This window comes from Lepus europaeus, chromosome 8, assembly GCF_033115175.1.
Source record: "Lepus europaeus isolate LE1 chromosome 8, mLepTim1.pri, whole genome shotgun sequence".
NCBI lineage: Eukaryota > Metazoa > Chordata > Mammalia > Lagomorpha > Leporidae > Lepus > Lepus europaeus.
The window spans coordinates 59,651,366-59,667,944 of record NC_084834.1 but is presented as its reverse complement, the minus strand read 5'-3'; the positions used below and the strand labels follow the sequence as shown (position 1 = coordinate 59,667,944).

The window sequence follows — 16,579 nt, the reverse complement described above, 5'->3', positions numbered from 1 at the left end:
CTGTTCACTATGTTCTAATTCGAATAATTTAAGACAGACAAAACTAAAATTTCTTTTTACTGTTTTGTGTTGCATAGAATCGTCTAGGCAAATCAATGATGGCTTTGTATATATGCTTTAATTTTCCCTTTAAGACACTCTAATTGAATATTAAAAATGATTTAGAGGGGCCAGCACTGTGGCACAGTGGGTTAAAGCCCTGGCCTGAAGCGCCAGCATCCCATATGGGCGCCAGTTCTAGTCCCAGCTGCTCCTCTTCCAATCCAGCTCTCTGCTATGGCCTGGGATTGCAGTAGAAGATGGCCCAAGTCTTTGGGCCCCTGCACCCATGTGGGAGACCTGAAAGAAGCTCCTGGCTCCTGGCTTCAGATCGGCGCAGCTCCGGCCATTGTGGCCATCTGGGGAGTGAACCAACGGATAGAAGACCTCTCTACCTCTCCTCTCTCTGTGTAACTCTGACTTTCAAATAAATAAAATAAACTTTTTTAAAAAAGTGATTTAGAGTCACACACTTTTAAAATCTACATCAAACAGGCCGGCGCCGCAGCTCACTAGGCTAATCCTCCACCTTGCGGTGCCGGCACACCGGGTTCTAGTCCCGGTCAGGGCACCGGATTCTGTCCCGGTTGCCCCTCTTCCAGGCCAGCTCTCTGCTGTGGCCAGGGAGTGCAGTGGAGGATGGCCCAAGTGCTTGGGTCCTGCACCCCATGGGAGACCAGGATAAGCCCCTGGCTCCTGCCATTGGATCAGCGCGGTGCGCCGGCCGCAGCGCGCCAACTGCGGCGGCCATTGGAGGGTGAACCAACGGCAAAAGGAAGACCTTTCTCTCTGTCTCTCTCTCTCACTGTCCACTTTGCCTGTCAAAAAAAAAATTAAAAAAAAAAATCTACATCAAACTAGAATTTTTATCACATGTGGGCACTTTATTGTTTTTCATTTGGGTATCTCTCCTTACCTTGATATATCTTAAATCCTTCAAAAGTAAAAAACATGTACTGTTTTCTTCCATGTGAACTGACATAGAATTCAAAATTTAGAATAAAGCTTTAATTTTCAGGAATTGACATTTCTAAGAATTGTTAGGTAATGTATTTAATTCAGTTAGAATTTCCTTGTATTTAGCTCTTTTTATCTTTGACTTTGTGCATAGCAAAATAAGAATGTATAATGCTTTTAAACATAGACATCACTGGAGCTGATACTCTGCTTTAAACTGAAGTTCTTTTAACGATTTCAAGATAAAATTGCTCCTAAGGCTTTATAACTTTTACCAATTTACTAAAATTAATAGAATATATAGAGAGTTTTGACTTACACAGCAATGTATGCTGTTTTGATTAAACTGAGAATTAGGTTTTCTAATGAAACTTTCCAGTGACTAGATTAAATGTTATTACAATACACATTCTTGCTAAAGAAAAAAGAACAAATATATTTGTAGAGGGTTGCAAACATGGAAAGTCCTGAACAGTAATATCTTCAAACATTTTACTAGCCCAAATGTGCTTTCATATCCAAGACAATATAAACAAAGATCAGTTTGCTTAGGACAATAAGCAGGCTTGCCTGTGTAAGATGCTGTCAAATGTGGAGCTCTCCAAAGTCTATTCATTAATTTTCTGCTATTTCAAGTGTATAGTGACAAAATGCAAGTCATCACAAAGTGATTACATAGGATTTACCTGATGGCTATAACATCTTGCACAGTTTTAGTTTATACCTTTTGTGTTTGCACCAATATTTTGCCATAAAAGCTGTAGGAATGTGCTTATGACAAATGTGAATTATTAAATCAAATAATAATTTTCCTATACAAAGGATAAAAAAGATGACCTTTTGCTAAGTAAGTTCCGATTTTTATTTTTTATTTATTTGTTTATTTTGAAAGGCAGAGAGATAGACAGTGATGTCTCATCCACTGGTTCTCTCTCCAAATGCCCACAACAGCTGGTGTTGGGACAGGCTGAAACCAGGAGCCAGGAACTCAAATGGGTAACAGAGACCCATGTTTACTTGAGCCATCACCTGATGACTTCCAGGGTGCAAAATGGCAGGAAACAGGAATCTGTAGTGGAGTCAGGACTCGAATCCAAGCCATTAGGTATGGGATGTGGTCATCCCAAGTGGCACCTTGACCACTATGTGAAATACCTGCCTCACCTTTTATCATTTTCTGTTACACATTTTAAAAGTTGCTAACCAAATGGGTGGTCTCTTTCTTTATTTGGAACTAGCAGACTTACACTTAGAATTTTGAGCAATTGCTACAGCTTGCAGTAGTCTTTCCAACTAGAGCAGATGCTGTGATTTGTGTCTCAAATATTTGCTCTAGTTTAAAATTTCATTTCTTAAGAAGCATGCTGTTAGTAATTGACTTCATATTCTAATGCATTTGTAGAATTTGGAGAAAGTATTCTTTAAACTTTTGCTTACTAGAATTATAATGTATCACAACTTCAAAATTTTTAAAGTCGCATTTTTTTTATTTCTTAAGAACTGATTTGGGAGCCGGCTCCGTGGCTCACTTAGTTAATCCTGCACCTGCGGTGCCAGCATCCCATATGGGAGCCGAGTTCTAGTCCCGATTGCTCCTCTTCCTGTCCAGCTCTCTGCTGTGGCCCAGGAAGGCAGTGGAGGATGGCCCAGGTGCTTGGGCCCCTGCATGCACATGGGAAACCAGGAGGAAGCATCTGGCTCCTGGCTTTGGATCAGCGCAGCGCCAGCCATAGCTGCCATTTGGGGAGTGAACCAGTGGAAGGAAGACCTTTCTCTCTGTCTCTCTCTCACTGTCTATAACTCTACCTATCAAATAAATTTAAAAGAAAAAAAAAACTGATTTGGAGATTGAGAATGAGTAGGGGATGGGGAGTTGGCGTTGCTTAGGATGCCCACATTCCATACTGGAGTGCTTAGTTCGAATCTTGGCCTCAGTCCTGGTCCTGCTTCTAATCCACCTTCCTGCTAATGTGCACCCTGGGAGGCAGCAGGTGGATTCAGGTCACTGACTCTCATGTGAGAGACCCAGATTGAATTTTGGGATCCTGATTTTGGCCTGTCTCAGTGCTGGTTTTTGCAGGCATTTGGGGAGTGAACCAGTGGATGAAGATTCTCTCTCTATGTATTGTTTCTCTCTCTCTCTCTCTCTCTCTATATATATATATATATTTATATTTATATTTATATTTATATTTATATTTATCTATATGTTTCTGTGTGTGTGGATGTCTGCCTTTAAAATAATGTGAAAAGTTAAAAGAGTCCTTAAAATATTTCAGAGCCTAATTCAGTTTTAAAATATTTCTTCAACGTTCTTCTATATCACTATCACCTGAAGTAGAAATAAGTTCCTTTTAGGCCGGCGCTGTGGTGCAGCGGGTTAACGCCCTGGCCCGAAGCACCGGCATCCCATATGGGCGCCGGTTTGAGCGAGACCTGGCTACTCCACTTCCCATCCAGCTCTCTGCTTTGCCTGGGAAACAGTAGAACATGGCCCAAGTTCTTGGGCCCCTGCACACACGTAGGAGAACTGGAAGAAGCTCTTGGCTCCTGGCTTCAGATCGGCACAGCTCCAGTAGTTGCAGCCAATTAGGGAGTGAACCATTGGATGGAAGACCTCGCTCTCTCTCTCTCTCTCTTCCTCTTCTCTCTCTGTGTAACTCTTTCAAGTAAATAAATAAATCTTTTTTAAAAAGTTCCTTTTATATCAATATCACCCTCTGTTTCCTAGAGTTTGAAGGATTTTCCAGGCCATAGCTTGAGTTAAATAATGACAGCAGTTTGTACATCATCTTTCATTAGAAAAAGAATAAATTTCCCCCAACTAATTGGTTGAAAGGAACTTTGTCCTTACTTGGTCATTTTTCCTTTAGGTTCTTCCAAGACAGACCTGTGGGCTTTTTACTCACACAATTTTCTACAAAGACTATCCAGGAGGTCCTAAGGAGCTGGACAAGAGTATTCAAGGCGGTGAACTTTTCTTCACTGTGGTCCTCAACCCAGTAAGTACTTGGGAGTCATCCTCCAAATAATAAAAAATGGCAAAGTAGGTGACAACTACCTTGACAGAGAAGCAGTAAATGTTCTATTTCTAAAACAGTAGTAAAAGACAAAATGGAACTACATCTAGGATTAGGAACGAACTAACTCCACATGTAAAAGTGATGGGAGAACTTATGGCGGAACTAGGAAGTGTTCCGGCAGATCTCTTCTACATTAGAAAGTGACCAGAATTTACAAATCTTGCTTTTATTAATAATAAATTTTTTCGCCTATAAAACTCTCCTGTCTCCACTGGAGACTTTTTTTTTTCAGTTGGCCAACTACTACCTCTGTTCTTCTTTCTCTTGCTATTTAAAGTATAAGCAAAACGCTTAATACATTGTAAGTAAAATGGAATCAGATAAGCAACTATAATCATTTTTCTTAAATCCTGTTCGATCTTCTTTTGCTAGGTTACAGGCTGAGGCAGAGCAGCCCTGTGGAAAGGGCTACTGCTCTTCCTCTTCTACTTGTTAATCCATGTTTGTCAGCCCCATGAGAAACATTTGCACATATTTCTACTTGGGACAAGTATTATAAAATTGTGTAGAGAAATAAGAAATTATTGAAATAAGCTAGATAAGGAAAATAGATTTTATTTCACTTCTGAAAATCGCTAATACAAAAAGGAAAACTAGGTTTATCAGGAAATATGTGTTTGCTATAAGTATTCGCCATGTCTAAGATGAAAAGAGGTAATTATGTCCAAATGTGAAAAAAACTTCCATTTCTGTAAAAGTGGGATAAGATACAGATAAACAAAATAAAATTTGAAGTACTTCATTCTATAGATCCTGCAAATAAAAGTGCAGGTATTTTTCATCATCTACTTGTATTCAAAAAGTGTATCTATATTTTAGCTCTTAGAAAATGAGATAAAAGTAAGGGTAACTCATATGATGAACTAAGGGTAACATCCTTGGGCAAAATCTACATCTGTATTTTTGGAATGGTCTGGTATTTGGCTTCTTGAAAGTTTATCAACCTCCAGACTCCAAAAATACAACTAATTCTGATTTATATAGCGGAAGTATTCTGATTCCCTTCACTTTTCTGGGTCTCTTCATATGGCTTTCTTGTTTGTTTGTTTGTTTGTTTGTTTGTTTCAATTCAGCCAGTAATGCTACATAGGCAAATGGAATTAAACTAAGGCCAGATTATGAATTAAAGACTCTTAAAATACTCAGAAAATACTAACACCTTAGCCAATAATTTATAAAGACCCTTTAATCTGTAACTTGTAAAATGATGGTGTTTTACATCATAGAATAGAACTATGAACAGTCATCTGATGGATTCTTTCAGGCAATTGGTTGTCTTTGTACTTAAGGAGTCCCTGGTGGTATTGTTTTAGAACTTTCTAACCAAATGAGTTTCTTTTAATGTGGAAGAAATTCAAAATTAGATCATCCACACATAATGCGTTTATATTAAGAATTTCACCCATTTTGTGATTTTAGAAAAATTACATTTTTTATTAAAAAATTATTTTCTTAATTTAAGAATCTTATACAAAAGCTTGTGTTAATCTTGGACACTAATTTGTACTAACTGAGCAAAAGTTCTGAATGTATTTAAGAGGAAATGTTTTAAAACTTAACAAATATTTTTAAACTTAAACATTTTTAAACTAGACTTTTTTTAACTAAACTAGATTTTAATTACTTTTCAGACCTTTTCAATAATTTTTTGCAACTTTATTTCTCTTAATGAAAAGATTCTTAGCAAATAAAAGAAGAAAAATGCCTCACAAAACTATTTTTCCTTGACTAAGAAAACTTCAGAAGACAATTATTTTCAGATAACTGCTGGAGTTAAATAAATGGCAAATAATATCAGTACTATAAGATAAAGATAGAAGAAGTCCAAAACTAGCTGCTTCTGTCACATCAATTCCAACTTTTAGAATCAGTTCTCCTTACCTGGAGACACATGGTTAAGAATTCATTTAGACTCAGCCCAGGTCTAGTTAAAAGGAACGCTGCTATCATTAGTTAGTGATGTCTGCTTTGCAGAATGGAGGGAGGTGTGGTGTTTCTCATGAAACCTCTAACCCAAAATCAAATGCTTGGATAACGCTTATATAAAAATTAAGAAAGTTCAGGTGAGCCGGCGCCGTGGCTTAACAGGCTAATCCTCCACCCTGTGGCGCCAGCACACCGGGTTCTAGTCCCGGTTGGGGCGCCGGATTCTATCCCAGTTGCCCCTCTTCCAGGCCAACTCTCTGCTATAGCCTGGGAAGGCAGTGGAGGATGGCCCAAGTCCTTGGGCCCTGCACCCGCATGGGAGACCAGGAGAAGCGCCTGGCTCCTGGCTTTGGATCAGCGAGATGCACCGTCTGCAGCGGCCATTGGAGGGTGAACCAACGGCAAAGGAAGACCTTTCTCTCTGTCTCTCTCTCTCTCACTATCCACTCTGCCTGTCAAAAAATTAATTAATTAATTAATTAATTAATTAAAAAAAAAGAAAAGTTCAGGTGCACAGAGGCATGCTAGCAAGGTAGAAGATGACAGTATTAGGTTGGAATGACGCTCTGAAAGCTTTAATGGAATCAAGTACATACAGCTCCAGAAAAAATATGAATTTTATTTATAGTGAGTCTGAAATATAGCCATTGATAGCTTACATAATACCCCAGGCAATATTAATTATTTAAAAATAGAATTATGAATTTGCGAACACATAATATTTGTTTTTCTTTTCCTTTCCTTGAAGTCCTGTTGCAGCCAGTTTGGAATCACGTACTTTAATCCATGGATGCGTGTGTTTTGGTGTCCACTCCATGTACTGTATTTTACTGGCGGGATAGACTCACCTGGGGCCCAGGGGCTGTAGACAGGGTTATATCACTATCACTGGATGTCAAACAGTAATAAATTAAAACAAAGAAAAAAAATCACAAAAAAGAAATGCCATTTTCTTTTTTTTAAACTTTTATTTAATGAATATAAATTTCCAAAGTACAGCTTATGGACCACAATGGCTTTCCCCCTCCCCACAACCTCCCTCCCACCCGCAACCCTCCTCTTTCCCACTCCCTCTCACCTTCCATTCACATCAAGATTCATTTTCAATTCTCTCCATATACAGAAGATCAGTTTAGTATATATGTATATATTAAGTAAAGATTTCAGCAGTTTGCACCCACACAGCAACACCAAGTGAAAAATACTGTTGGAGTACTAGTTATAGCATTAAATCACAATGTACAGCACATTAAGGACAGAGATCCTACATGATATTTTTTTAAAAACTGATTAATTTTCTATGCAATGTCCAATTTAAAACCAAGTTTTTTTTTTTCATTTTCAATTATCTTTATATACAGAAGATCGATTCAGTATATACTAAGGAAAAATTTCATCAGTTTGCACCCACACAGAACACAAAGTGTAAAATACTGTTTTAGTACTAGTTATAGCATTACTTCACATTGGACAACACATTAAGGACAGAGATCCTACATGGGGAGCAAGTGCACAGTGACTCCTGTTGCTGACTTAACAATTTGACACTCTTGTTTATGGTGTCAGTAATTTCCCTAGGCTCTAGTCATGAGTTGCCAAGGCTATGGAAGCCTTTTGAGTTCGCCGACTTTGATCTTATTCCGACAGGGTCATAGTCAAAGTGGAAGTTCTCTCCTCCCTTCAGAGAAAGGTACCTCCTTCTTTGATGGCCCATTCTTTCCACTGGGATCTCACTCACAGAGATCTTTCATTAGGTCTTTTTTTTTTTTTTTCCAGAGTGTCTTGGCTTTCCATGGCTGAAATACTCTCATGGGCTCTTGAGCCAGATCCGAATGCCTTAAGGGCTGATTCTGAGGCCAGAGTGCTGTTTAGGACATCTGCCATTCTATGAGTCTGCTGTGTATTCTGCTTCCCATGTTGGATCGTTCTCTCCCTTTTTTATTCTATCAGTTAGTAATTAGCATTAGCAGACACTAGTCTTGTTTGTGTGATCCCTTTGACTCTTAGACCTATCAGTGTGATCAATTGTGAACTGAAGTTGATCACTTGGACTAGTGAGATGGCATTGGTACATGCAACCTTGATGGGATTGAATTGGAATCTCCTGGCACATTTCTAACTCCACCATTTGGGGCAAGTCCGATTGAGCATGTCTCAAATTGTACATCTCCTCCCTCTCTTATTCCCACTCTTATATTTAACAGGGATCACTTTTCAGTTAAAATTTAAACACCTAAGAATAATTGTGTGTTAATTTTTTGAGAGTGTTAGATGAGGTTGTTTATTACAAAAAGGTGTCTGTTTTGGAAATAAAGCAATTAGATACATTGAAATATATTTGAGTTTAAAATAATATAAACAAGACATTAACTAATGAGGTTTTAAATTTTTTCCTACACATCAACATAATATGAAAGGGTCATGATATCTTACTAATAATGGAAAGAGAAATAGCTCTCAGAGTTAAACTGGAATAGATCAAGTTGAAGATAAAGACTCTTTAAATAGAATGACTATATGGCCTGAAATATTCTACCATTACCAGTGTATTACTCACTGCTAAAGAAATGCCAATCTGAATTTAATACAAATAAAGACTTACAGAGACAAATATTATCACTGAATAGGGGAGAGAAAACATTGGCCATCTCTAAGTGAGTATGCTCAATGTCACAGCCATGGACATCTGTGTTGTGTGCTGGATGCAGGTATGACTAATAGACTGAATTTCAGGTGCAGTAGGAATGTGGGCCCATTAGGCTATCTATTCCTCGGATGATTAGGAACTTAATCCTTCTAATTCTTCTATTTCTTATTCTAAATTCAGCCAGCAACCTTCTGTTTAAGACTTATTTTCCCATTTAGTTTATATTTGAGAAGAACATGATGATCACAAGAACATGTACACACTGTGACAGTAATTTGCAAAATAATAAATATTATTTTTTTTAATTGGTGACAACTTCTCATGTAACCTAAAAACCAAGAAAGGTCCCTGTAATAATACACTCTAATATTTCAGTTCTTCTCTCATTTACAAATCCTAATTTAAGCTAATAAATGACAGCATTGGTTTCATGAGCTTTACTAATTTTTTTTTTTTGCCCCTGAAAAATTGACACTCTTTCTCTCTCTCAGTGTGCTACATCAGACTTTGGGGTCCATCAGGCTGAATTACACACACTCAATTGTTTTTCAATTGATTCAGGATGGCAATGAGCATTACCATTAGAGAGCCTGTGAAAGCACCTTGAGGTCACTCTTCGTTACACTAAACAAGAACAAAATTCCAACACAAAAGTGTAGTATATCCAGAAACAGATATTCTTGAACAATTCATAATTCTTTTGAGTATTTTATATATATAATATATATTTATGATACATATACAAAAGGAAATAGTAGGAGTAGACTATCCATTTTAACAAGTTTCTGTTTCCATCTATCGTGGGAAGATGTGATAATATTTAACAAGTGTGACAAATGGGATAGTTCTGAGTTAAATAGGATTATACCTTTTGTGGAAACCATATTATCATCCCAGATGCTCTGAACAAATATATCACCTTCTTCCTTCTGTGTTCTTATTTTTAATCACAAGATGTTCTGAATCTCTGCTTATGCTCTTGTTCAATAAACAAATTCTAGGTATTGAGTCATGAACAATTGGTATCTGTGAAACACTTTTCCTCCCCTCAACATGCTTGATAAACTTGCTTGCTTCATGTACAAGTATTAATCCAACACAAGAGTTGTGAATTGCCACAAGATTGAAGCTCTTATTGAATTTGCTTGTAGTTCAAATACAGCAAATCCTTGATCTGAGAACAAGATTAGATTGCCTTCATCAAACCAATAGACATCCCACAGACCCAGTAACTTTCCTTAACTTCTACATTTTATTAAATACTCATCATTATGTCTTTCAATATGATACAGCATCCTTTCAGTAAACGCTCCATACCCTCCTACTCAAATCAGTGAAAGGTGAATCTCTCACATTAAGAAAGAAGCATAAACATGGATGTGAATACTTTAAACTGAGAATAAACATGGGTGGATTACAGTTAAAATAAAACTACAAAATTCACTTTAGAAGATTATCTTCATAAAAACAGAAATTAAACCACACGGAACTTTTTAAAAAAATTATAATGTGTGCATACTGTATGCTTAATGATCAAATTTATCTGAAAGTAAACAGATTTTTTCCCTCATGAGAAATTTTATTTATCTTTATTTTGTGATTTAGTAGCCCCTGTAAACATTGTGGTAACAGAACACTCTTTATTAGAAAGTAAATGAATGTTAACAACTTCCCTCCTTCTGTCACACTGCCTTTCAAATAATTAATGTTTTAAAAAACAGTAACAGCAATGATCTTTGGATAGTAAGAAAGTGATTCTTGAACATGACTAATAATAAGTACTATCTGGGACCTTTGACAGAATGATCCAGACAATGCATCAGAATCTCCAGAGAATTGTTTTGGGGTTCTTCACATTTACCATGTACCTTAAGCTACTATATCTCTTTTTAAAAATTTATTTTTAATGGACACATAAAAATTGTACATATTTATGGGATACCATGTGATTTTTCAGTACTTGTATTCTCTGAGTTAATGTTCAAGTCAGAGTAAACAGGTCTCCTAAATTATTTTTTTTCTGGTGAAAATATTCAAAATCCTTTCTTCTGGTGTTAAAGAATATTTTAGTATTTACCATTACCTTTAGTTACCCTATTGTGCAGAACACCAGCATGTATTTCTCCCAATTACACCTGTAACTTAATACCAGTTGGCCAGCCTTTTCCCCACCTTTGCTTATTCTCCCCAGCCATTGATGACCACTCTTCTGCTTTCAACTTCTATGAGACCAACTTTCTTAGATTTCACGTGAGTGAGATCAAGTGGTATTTGTAATTCCATGCCTACCTTATTTCATTTAAAATAATGACTTATAGTTCCACCCATGTTGTTGAAAATGACAGAATGTCATCCTTTATCATGGCTGAAGAGTATTCTTTTATATACATGTGTCACATTTTCTTTATCAATTCATAATTCAGTGTACACTTAGATTATTTCCATTTCTTGGTTACTGTAAATAGCTCTTTAATAAACACAGGAGTGCAGATGTCACTTCAAAAATGTCTATTTAGGTCTATTATCCAGGCTTAATTGGATTTTTTTGTTATAAAGTTGTTTGAGATTCTTATACATTATGATTATTAACTCCTTGCCAGCCTACAGTATGCAAACATTTTATCCATAAGTTGTCTCTTTGTTCATAGTTTCCATTTCTGAGCAGAATCTTTTTAGTTTAATGTAATCCCATTTGTCTACTCTTTTTTCCTGTTTGTTTGCTCTTTTTTCCTGTGCTTTTCAGGTTTTATGCATAGAGGGCTGCTACCTACAGGCTCACTCCTCAGACACTCTCTATTGCTGGGGCTAGGCAAAGGCCAAAAGCAGGAGATGAGAATGCAATTCAGGTTGCCCATGTGGGTGGTAAGAGACCTGTCACTTGGGTCATCACTGTTGCCACTGAGGAACTGCATGAGTAAGAAGATAGAGTCAGGATATGTAGTGAGAATCAAATCCAAGACATAATGTGGGACACAGGTGTCCCAACAATTGGACTAAGCAATCTCAAGTTACCTGTGCAGTTACCCTTACAAGTGAGTTTTATAACATTCAATCTTTTCTTCTTACGCATTATCATTATTTCTTTCAGTTTTAAAATCTCTCTTTAGCATTTCTTATAGGAAATATCTGATGGTGATAAATCCCCTCATTTTTGTTTATCTGGGAATGTCTTCATTCCTTTAATTTCTAAAGAATATCTTTGCTGCATAGAGTAGTCTTTGTCAGCAGTGCTTCTTGCTTCAATGCTGAATATCTCACCCTAGTCCTTCCTGACCCCTAAGGTTTCTGCTGAGAAGTCTGTTACATGAATTTTAATGCTTTTATGTGTATTTATTTGTTTTCTGTTGTTGCTTTGAGAATAATTTTTTCTTTAGCATTTGAGAACTTGATTATAAAGTGTCTTGGAGTAGACTTGGTTGAGTTGAACATGACTGGTAGCTTTTGACATACCTGGACATTTATATGCTTTTCTAAGTTTGGAAAATTTTCTGTTATTATCTTCTTGGATAATTTTCTACTCCTTAAGTTCTCAAGTCCTTCTTATACCTCAATAATATAATATTTGATCATTTAATGCTGCCCCAACATTCCTGTAATCTCTCTCTATTCCTTTATTCATTTTCCTTTTCTCCTCATCCAGTTGTGCATTTTCAAATTACCTGTTTTCAGTCTCACTTGATTCTTTTTTCTGTTTGATCTATTCTGCTATCAATGCCTTCTATCATATTTTCCATTTTATTTGCTGTACTTTTCATCTCAAGAATTTGTTTTTTTAGTTACTCCAATCTCTGTTACATTTGTCTAATAAAGTGCTGAATTGCTTCAGTTTTCTTAATTTCTTGAGCTTCCCTAAAACAATTACTTTAAATTTTCTGCCTAAGAGTTCAGATATATTGACTACGTCATGATCAATTTCTTATTTTGTCTGTAAGCCAACGTCATGGTTCTATGAAAGTTCTTGATGCTTGTTGCATATAATAGTGACTTCTAATTGAAGGCTTAGGATTTATTCCATTCTTTGTGGTCTGACTTTCATTATTCCCATCCTTTCAGAAATTCCAAGCAGGATGCTTATTTTCTTTGAGCCTGTGACCACTGTTACGTTTCAGCACTGGATGATGCTCTACTGGTCACAAGTCCTTGGTTTGGTGTTGTCTCTGTTTCAGCACTAGAGGGCATCCCACGCCTATGCTTTCCCAAATCTCCAATTGATGTATTATTCAGGAATTGAGGGAGGGGCTAAAAAATGTAGTTCATACCCACCAGCTTCTGCCTGGGTGGCAGGATGGTCACAAACAACTCACAGTCACTGACCTATGGACTGGTACCACAGGATTCTACCTATTAGTGGGCATTACCTTGGACATCCTGGACCTAGACTCCTCTGCAGCGACTTGTCTCCTGATTTCAGCATGTTCCCCCGATTGGACTGTGACTCTCTGCCTTGTGCTGTCTGCCTGCAACCATACAGGGAAGGAATGGGGGGAGCAGTCCTGTGACCAACACCAAAACCCATAGCCCACTAAGAGCAATGCAGTGACAGGACCAACACCATGCTGCTATGGTCTTCCTGCCGCTGTGTTATACTTTTGGCTGATAGTTCAGGGACCAGGGATACAAAGTATCAAAAATATAGGCAAAGGGAAATGAAAGACACATTCTCTACTACCAGAAGCATAATAAAACCTAATAAAAACTCTCAACTATATTGCAGAGTATACTACAGGAATACAGGGAACACATCTAAATCTCAGCAAAGTTGCCTAAGGAAGGTGATAGTTATACATTTTTTAAAATTTTAATTAGCTTATTTTTAGAGCAAGATGTATCATGCATCCACACTGGTTCACTCTCCAAATGCCTGTAATAGACAGGGTTGGGCCAGACTGAAGCCAGTAGCCTGGAACTCAATCCAGGTCACCCGTATGGGAGGCAAAGACTCAAACACTTGGGTCATCTTCTGCTACCTCCCAGTGTGTGTGCATTAAAAGGAAGCAGAAATATGTGTGTAGAATTCCAGAAATCTTAACATTCCAGGATCACAGAGCATAGAGGATATTCTGAGTTCAAGGTAGCACTAGAATTCATCAAAATGAGAATTAGGAGTCTTGCCTTAGTGATTTGACATGAATACAACAGATTTTGTTCATGTTTCTGAGTTCCTTTTATCTTCCATCTATCTCACACATACACACATACCACACATGAGAAGGCTTCAAAAAGGTCATGAAAGGTGGGGGGGTGGTGGTGGTGGTATTTAGCCTAGTGATTAAGATGCCAGTAAAGATGCCTGAATCCCGTGTTGATTTAATTGGGTTTAATACTTGGTTCTGGCTCCTGACTCCAAGTTGCTGCTAAAGCACATCTTAGGAAGCAGCACTATTGGATCAAACAGTTGGGTCCCTGTCATCCATGAGAGTGACTTAGATTGAGTTGCTGGCTCCTGGGTTTGGCTAGCCCAGTCTGAGCTGTTAAAGGCATTTGGGCAGTGAACAAATGAGAGATCTGTCCCTCATCTCTTTCTCGATCTGTGTGTGTATGTCTCTGGAATAAATAAATTTTAAAGTTCATGAAAGATGAAATTAAAAGATAATAGAATTTCCATGAACTTTTGTAGTCCCTTTATGGATAGAATATGAATGTTTATGTAAATAATGTATATAAAATATATAAATAATACATATAAATATATAAATGTATATAAATATATCTCCCTCAAAAGGGATATTTCTTTATGATTGCTACACCCTCATTAATTAATATTGCACATGGTCCAATGTGATCACATCAGATGTTCTCCTTTTCAGGATTCAGCATCAATTCTGATTGCTGACTGCATTATACTCTTGTATTTTTAGGTGAGATTTTTACACAAGGAAATCTGTTGCCCAGCTCACCATTTTGAATAAGCCAAATCAATCCTGGCTACATAATGCCCATCTTCTCAGAAAAGGTGTGGAAAAGCAGGTACTATGTCTGCTCAATCTAGCCTGGATCTGAATCCCGTGAAAACAGAAAGTACGGTCACAAGCCAATCCCAGATATTTGTAAATAAGGTGAACCTCTTGAGAGAGGGTCTAAATATTAATTTTGAAACCTATAAATTTCAAGTAAGCACCTCTCTTAGATGAGATGAAATAAATCTTTTAGCATTTTATCATCTTTCTTACTTCTATAGACTGTTTTGTTTATAACCTCGACTTTAGGAAGAATTCCTAGCATGTAACAGGTGCTGCATGTCCAAAACTATGGGTAGTGGCTTCCGGCAAGGCAAATTATTATCCCCCCCCATAATAGAATACATTCAGCCATGAAATAACATGGTTTACAATACATTTTAAAGATATGGAAAATATTCATGAAATAGTGACAAAGTACTAACACAATAATTAGATAGGGACATGGAAATAAAAAGTAAGAAATTCAGCACAACTTTAACATAACAGTGGTTATGGTGTATCACAGGATTGAAAATGCTTTCCATTGTTTTTTGTTTTTCTGGTTTTTATAAAATGGCTGCAATAAGCACCTGTTATTCTTACATCCAGAAATCTACACACATGCAGAAATACACACTAAATGCTGCATTAAAAATACTTATAACAAAGAATATCTAATAGTGAAAGACATAAAATGGAATTATTTTGTGTTATCAATATATCAGGCATAAAATTAGTATTTACTGAGTTCCAGAAATTCTCTATCAGTATTGTATTTTGCCTAACACCTGCTTCACAGAGTGGTTATTTGCATATACATCTTTTACTACATGAGGAAGCATTCTTACTACAGAAGTTGATCGATATGTATCTCATTTTGTGCTTCCCATTGTGCTTCAGCCAATGTTTTGAATCCAAGAACAGGTCATTAAATGTTTCTTAAATGATTGATTAAATACATGAAGCCTTTTGTTTCAGAGGCTTGACTTGTTTTATGACATATACAAATGTGAATAATAACAAGCCTGGTTTAACTGTATTCTGGCAGATGTTCAACTTGCAAGTAAATGAAATTTGGGATTTACAAAATGTTCAGGTGTCTAAAGTTTTAACAGGTTTTCCCAAGTGAAGTTAAATTAGCATGACATAGAAAATGGACTATTAAAGCTGGAAAAGACCAGAACAACGGTCGGGTCAATCTCCTAATTTTAGGTAAGGAATAAGATTTCAACAAGACAGCCTGGCTAGTTCAAGGTTGTCTCTGTGATATTCTAATCCCATCTTTTCTGACTCCTACTTCAGGGTTTTTAGCACTAAAAACACACTGCTTATGCATTCCTGATAAAATTATTCTTAATGTGACGTGCCTTACTTTCAAAAAAAGTATTTATTTATTTGAGAAGCGGAGTTAGACAGAGAGTGAGAGACAAAGGGAAAGGTCTTCCATCCACTGCTTCACTCCCCAGTGGCTGCAAGGGCCGGAGCTGGACCAATTCAAGGGCAGGAGCCAGGAGCTTCTTCTGGGTCTCTCACATTTGGGCCATCTTCCACTGCATTCCTAGGCCATTAGGAGAGGTCTGGATCAGCAGAGGAGCAGCCAGGACATGAACTGGAGCCTGTATGGGATGCACGCACTGCAGGCACTGGCTTAGCCTACTACACCAGCCCCCATACATTACCTCTTAATGTGACTGAGTTACCAGGTACTGAGAAAATTTCAGGCCATTTTCTAGGAAACAGCAACTCATCTCATGTTGAGTAAAAAACAAACAAACAAAAAAAGTGCTTTTGTGAAAACCTGTAATAAGCAGTTATAGCTGAGGGAAAATGTCTAATGCACTTTTTAAAAAACATTAATAAAGATTATATTGTTTAAATCTTAGAAAAATAAATCTTATTATGTTACTTATAAATTGATTAAACATATAAAACCAAATATTTCAGCTCACCTAGCATTCATATCAGTCCTCTTTTTTAACTTGGGATAT

At 37.0% G+C, this 16,579-nt stretch overlaps 1 protein-coding gene across 1 annotated transcript in view; it reads left to right on the top strand.

The window, feature by feature from the left end:
- Positions 1 to 16,579, top strand: part of LOC133765277 (bifunctional heparan sulfate N-deacetylase/N-sulfotransferase 3) — a 167,085-nt gene that overhangs the window by 83,785 nt on the left and 66,721 nt on the right. The window contains exon 7 of the mRNA XM_062198898.1: positions 3,870 to 3,998. Within this exon, the coding sequence (XP_062054882.1) occupies positions 3,870 to 3,998 (129 nt within the window). The remainder of the gene's footprint in view (positions 1 to 3,869; positions 3,999 to 16,579) is intronic.